The sequence below is a fragment of a genome, unplaced genomic scaffold, assembly GCF_019419815.1.
Source record: "Pyrus x bretschneideri cultivar Hongxiangsu unplaced genomic scaffold, Pyrus_bretschneideri_v1 Contig1, whole genome shotgun sequence".
Lineage (NCBI taxonomy): Eukaryota > Viridiplantae > Streptophyta > Magnoliopsida > Rosales > Rosaceae > Pyrus > Pyrus x bretschneideri.
Window position 1 is genome coordinate 17,792,153 of NW_025999390.1, and position 5,815 is coordinate 17,797,967.

Below are 5,815 nucleotides of genomic sequence, written 5' to 3' on the forward strand. Positions count from 1 at the left end.
TTAGTTTAAAATGGGCCACTAAATTTCAATTTTATAACATCACATCCAGATCTTTTGAAATTCGACCAATTTACACATGCCGTTATATGGACCGTGAGGTCAACAATTAAGTGATTACGTGACCCATTTCCAAACTGAACGCCAAATCCTGAAGGTGTGAAATGTACTTAACCCTAATGTTTATCTCTCATTTCATAGCCTTCATCAGTCTAGACTGTTCTTGTCAAAGTTAGACTTATGCCTTTATAAAAGGAAATGATACATACACATTCATGTCCTACATGTTCGCTTCCTATTGTTGTTTTTAGGAACTTAATGGTTATTTTTAGGACAACTAGATTAAATGATCAATCTTTTACATTTGATTGGAGAAATGGTTTGTTTTTTAACAAACAATATCATTTATACTAAAGAAGAGGAAGTGGATTTAGAATCATAATGAGCTAGTAATAATATAACCTAAATTCGCATTTGATGAGAATCGAACTTAAAAGCTCTCACTTACAAGTGAAAAAAAAAAATTACTAAACCACAGCATTAAGTGACAAGTGATCAGTTTTTATATACCATTTTATATCATCAATGTGTCATCAATATGTGATTCCAAAAACGGATCATTTTTGTAACCATGTCAAAAACTCCAACATTCCTGCTAATTTTGCCCAAATTTTTCTCTTGATTCTCAATTAATTTTTCTTTCCAAAGCATATAATAAAACAATATTCTTACAAAAGAGAAAATTTGAAACAGAACAAAAGAAAGAAAAAAACTGAAAAATAATATAAATATTTAAAAAAAAAACAAATAAAAAAAAACACAGGCGCCCTCATGCAGTGTGCACTTCTGTTGTTGTGCACTTCCAGACTACTATGAGTTGTAACAGTGTCATCATATACAACAACAACAATCCATATGAGAAGCGCGAAAAGATGAAAAAAGAATTACCAACTACACTTTCTATTTCTTGCCATAATTTCTCTCCACTATTCACATGCTAATTTGGTGTCGAAGCTGCTCAAGCAGATCGCAAAAGCCTGAAACGCAGACAACGGATACCGGTAATCCATGGTAAACATATCCTTGCCAACTTTACCAAACTGAAGTATGACCTTGTCATGGTCAGACGAGGTTGGCTGTGGTGGTTGAGATGGCGTTGGTGCGCCAGCAGAAGGTGGTGCGGCCGCTATTAGCTGAAAGTTTTTGACAGAGGCAACTGTCACCCTTCCCCGGAAGTTTAAGCACCAACACTGCAACTGTTCATGCCACCTTGGTGCCTTGTTCCGAAGAATTAATGGTCTTTCCTTTCCATCTTCGCAATGGGCCCCAACTACATCAGAGAATCGTGCACTGCTAAACTCACTTGAATCAACAATTGATTTTGAGAAGGAAATGCTTCGGAATGAGTCCTCAAGGGAGCGTTGGAGAATCTCAGGCTGGCCAGGGACAATGCCACCAGGTTCAAGGGATGCTGCAGGGATTGAGTGCATGGTGCAGTGCATCCTTCGTGGCCCCCGTGTGCCAAGCACATTTAACTCATACGACACCTGTGCGATGTTGTAGCTGCCAGTGGGGAGCTTGGGAGATACCTTTTTAGAGTAGAACCGACGGCTTCGCCCAGGTGGGGAAAGCTGAGCACTGTTGTAGGGAGGTTGGGTATCATAAATAATAAATTTGGTGCCTAGAAAATTAGACCTGAAAAATGTGGGAAAAGGGGAATGGCAGATAAACGTTAATCTAAAGTCTCTAAACCATATGTAATCAAAATTCCAGGGAGAGGAGAATAAGGACTTTTATATGTCACATATCAGTAAACTGATTTGTTTTTCAATGTTACTAACTGCTAAAAATTCAAGAAACATGTCTACCAAATAATTATAAATTGAAAAAAATATGAACTTACAAAGCACCAATTGTGGACGGCACGCAAAGCAGCAAAGACTATTCAAATGAGTGACACTTAAATGTGAAGTTGATGCATTACTAAATACTAATTAAATGGCCTGAAATAAGTGGGCTGGAATTGAAGGTGTATAGAGAACAGCAAATATATGGGATAGAACTTTTACTTAGAATTGTCAAACATGTGATTTTGCCCCCTAATATAAACAAGTTGATACTCGCTATTAAATTCCTACAAGCGAAGCACATTCATATCTTTTTAGTAAATAGAAGACAATCTTACAAGTTCCTTGCCCCAAAACACTTGATAGCAAGAAAACCCGTGCGATTTACTCAAAACTATACTCAGAATGCACTAACTTAAGTATCATTCATGTTGAAATCTCATTTAAATTTTAAGGTATAGCAATGAAATCATAATGCAACCAAAGAAGCAGATATAGCAAGACGATTTCAATAAGAAAAAAGAACTGCTAATTATAAAGATCAACAGTTAACCATCTTAAAACTCTTTTTCATGTATATAATTCACATAAAACATATTTCTTACATAGTCGCTTACTGCAAACCAAAGCATAGGAACAATATTGAATCACATTGATGAACCCCCATATTAATTCTTTATCAATGAGGCAACAGGTGAAAAAGAAAATAAATTAATTTAATCCAGACTAGATCCCTCAAATGTGCGCAATGATTTTCCCAGTTCCAATTTCACACCAAAGTTTAAAAAATTGTTTGCACAATGACGTTTTCCTTTTTTGGGTATTAAGAATGACACATCTTTTAAGTTTTGAAGTCGTGTACATTATTGTTTTTTTTTAGAGTTGCTTATAAATGAATTTCAGCACAGATACAAACAGCTCAAAAGAAAGTTGGAAGAAAGCCCACCTCAATTTCCCAATGTACTTGTTGCTTGATCTTGAAATATTATCAGCATCCATGGAGATCACATACTCTGTGCAAGTAGTTCTCCGCGTTCGCTTTGCAGAAAGAAGAAATTTCCCATTTTCAACAAGCAAAGCTGCAAGGGCATGGCATTGATCAAGAGAACAGCCTAAAATAAATGCGAACGCACTAAAGCAATCAAGGAAAGATGTTCAAGGTCGAGTTATGCTATTCAACCCTTGCTGATAAAGTTTTTGTTACATAAACCCTTTATGTAGCTGTGGCAAGTAGGGTAAGGGCAGCAGGTTTACATTGAAAAGAAACAACACAAAGGGAGAAGTAAATAATTCTTATTGCTGTATAAAGTGGGATAAGTGCACTGTATGTAATATTCATACGGCAATGGTCAACCACTTAGCATTCACATAAGCTTCAGCCTTGCACATGCTATTAAGCTCAATGACAAGAACATGTCTTGATACAGGACAGTGTGACTGACATAACCAAGTTCGAAGTTAGAAGTTAGAACTAGTGAGGTATCACCAGACCTCGCCAGATGCACAAGTAAATGACTTGCAAGAGCAGATTATAATAAAAATACACAGCAGGAGAAGAGATGCTAGTAATTTATAAAACCCTGCCCACTACAATATTTATACCATGATGGCAATGCATAACCAAAAGATATTCACTAGACTATATACAGAAAGTTTGGAGTTGCTCATCCAACCAACCACAGAACATGAAATGTCAAATTGAGTGTGGTACAATACATGTGCCAACAAAACCATCTAAAGAGAATCTTACCAGGGCTAAGGCAAAGGAAAAGGTGGTAAGTTAAATTAGACTTGTCCCTCTTGATAAAGCACTGGATGGTTCCATCCCGAGATCCTGGCTGCAAAAGGCAGAAATTTCAACAATGTGTCAGCTACCAGATATCATAAATACCATCTTTCTTTTTAGGAAGGCATAAACATCGTACTTCAAAACTTTCTTTTTAGGAAGGCATAAACATCATACTTCAAAATAAAGCATCTAGGTGGATAAACACTGATGCAAATAACTAAAACAGAAACACCACAGTAACTACATTAAACAAAAAATATTTGGGCATTGTTGTCTTTATCAACAAAGTCTATCATGTAAGAAAGAACATAATGTGAACCTCTCACCTGCTTCAAGGCCACTGGGAAGGTAATCTTCCCACAAAATTCAGGACTTCTGACGATTTCCTTGCACATTTCCCTCCATGATCTGCACACAGCAGCACAAGCAACAACATGCTTGCGAGAAGGCCACGTGCTCTCACTAGCCTCCAATCTTTTTATTACATCACGCAGCAGTTCGGGAGGTAGGCTAGCCCAACAGCTATTTTGGATTACCAAAGGTTGGTCATGTACCTCATGGACCGAACCATGAGATTTCCCCCTGTGATGACCAGGCAGCCTCACCTCAAAACTTCGTCTTGATAAACTTCCAAACCCATCCCTTACATCGCGCACTATACTGCGGAATGACATTTACTCCGACGTGCCAACAGACCCAGATGTTAAGTATATTCCACTTCAAGTTGGGCTGGCCCCAAAATTATAAGTGCAGGTTCAGCTGCATATTAATCAAACTTGATTTAAATTCCTGCTGGAATGCTTAACAAAGAAAGCAATAAAAGGAAGAAGACTGACCGAGAAAAGCACAAAGGAAGAAAAGGAGATTCTCACACATGGACTTAAAGCAGCCTAAAGTATCAGACTTTAATCAGTTACATCTTTTGGCGGGTTTTAAAGCTGATCTTCCACAAACCAAACTACAACTAACTCAAGATCAAAATACCTATTTGTAATTTGTAAGTGTTAACCAAATGAAAAAAACCTCAGAAAACAAAACCCAGATTACCAAATATAAACCCAAATGATAGATGTAATCTGAATAAAAAGAAAAGGAGTTCTAAATTTATGTTCACCTAGAAGTTAAACTCAAATCCTTCACCCTGTATAATAATATATCTAAACATATAGAGAGAGAGCAAACCCTAAAACCACCAAAGTAGAATTCCAAAGACTTGAGTGTGATAGCGTGGCACTGATCAAAGATACATTGCTTCACAACTAAGGCTTTCAGAGATCAGTGAACAACTTGCAAGCATGAAACCTTCTAGAAGAGGTCCTGCAAATAGAAATACTACAATATTAGAAACCAGGAAAAAAAATTAACCATTTTAGCTTACAAAACCCCAAAAATTGAAGGCAAAAACCATCCAAACATGTTTTTTTTTTTTTCTGGTTTTCCATTTACTGAAATAAAAAAAAATGATGATGCAAAGCCAGAAGAAGCAACAAAAATTATTATGAAAAATATACAAAAATTTCATGAAAAATAAACAAAATGGAGCAGAAAGCACTTCAAAATGTGGAGCTGCAAAACCCTTGGATTAAAAAATGAAAATTTAGATGTTATCCATAAGAGATTTACAACCCACCAACTGAACAAAACCCACATAAACGTTTCAAAGAATTAGACTTTCTAAGACCCTTTTAGAGCAACAAAGAAAAAACCCAGAAAACTTTACCTTGCAAATGCAACAACCAGAGAAATGAAACCAGGTGGGCCTGCAAATTTTCCCAAGAAACAAACAGAAAAAAAAAGGTCCAGTATCCTAAACAAACATCTGAGACAAGTGATATGATTCAGTACTTCTAAAAGCTGCGATCCAAACACCAGAGAATCAGAACGAGCTCACCATCTTCTACTATCCCTCCCTCTCTCTGTGAGGTGGTCCGGACTTGAACTCTTTATTCAATCGAGTTCACCTACTATATAGCTTTATTAACTTAATCCAATTTGTTTAATGTTTTTTTATTTTTTTTTGTCTGAATTTATTTAATTAACCCCCACTTGATAGAATGACCATTATGCCTCTAACGGTTGACTTTTTTTCGTTACGCGACCAACGGCGTATACCACGAGATTCAGACGCAATACGCTTGCATCACCTTCGGCGTCCTTTAGCAGCGACCGAGTAAGATTTTGT

The 5,815-nt window shown here is 36.7% G+C and overlaps 1 protein-coding gene across 4 annotated transcripts; it reads right to left on the bottom strand.

Annotated features, from left to right (window-relative positions):
• Window positions 1-761: 761 nt before the first annotated feature.
• Window positions 762-5,584, bottom strand: LOC103942907 (tubby-like F-box protein 8). 4 transcript variants are annotated; one of them, XM_048589916.1, is made up of 6 exons: window positions 5,354-5,584; window positions 4,816-4,950; window positions 3,960-4,392; window positions 3,595-3,682; window positions 2,791-2,923; window positions 762-1,692 (listed from the first exon to the last, which is right to left on the bottom strand). In XM_048589916.1, exons 3-6 carry the CDS (start codon window positions 4,305-4,307, stop codon window positions 984-986), a joined length of 1,278 nt encoding a protein of 425 aa, XP_048445873.1. In that variant the 5' UTR covers window positions 4,308-4,392; window positions 4,816-4,950; window positions 5,354-5,584; the 3' UTR covers window positions 762-983. The 4 variants fall into 4 exon arrangements, with proteins under 4 accessions (XP_048445873.1, XP_048445883.1, XP_048445880.1 ...); XM_048589926.1 differs by lacking the exons at window positions 4,816-4,950; window positions 5,354-5,584 and adding an exon at window positions 4,506-4,803; XM_048589923.1 differs by lacking the exons at window positions 4,816-4,950; window positions 5,354-5,584 and adding an exon at window positions 4,470-4,803.
• Window positions 5,585-5,815: the final 231 nt, after the last annotated feature.

Excerpts from the sequence above, each read along its gene's own strand:
- LOC103942907 (XM_048589916.1), bottom strand. The coding sequence starts at position 4,307 with ATGTCATTCCGCAGTATAGTGCGCGATGTAAGGGATGGGTTTGGAAGT. Across the intron at positions 3,683-3,959 it reads TCCCAGTGGCCTTGAAGCAG|CCAGGATCTCGGGATGGAAC; the intron begins GTGAGAGGTTCA and ends TGCCTTTTGCAG. Across the intron at positions 1,693-2,790 it reads AAGTACATTGGGAAATTGAG|GTCTAATTTTCTAGGCACCA; the intron begins GTGGGCTTTCTT and ends CACATTTTTCAG.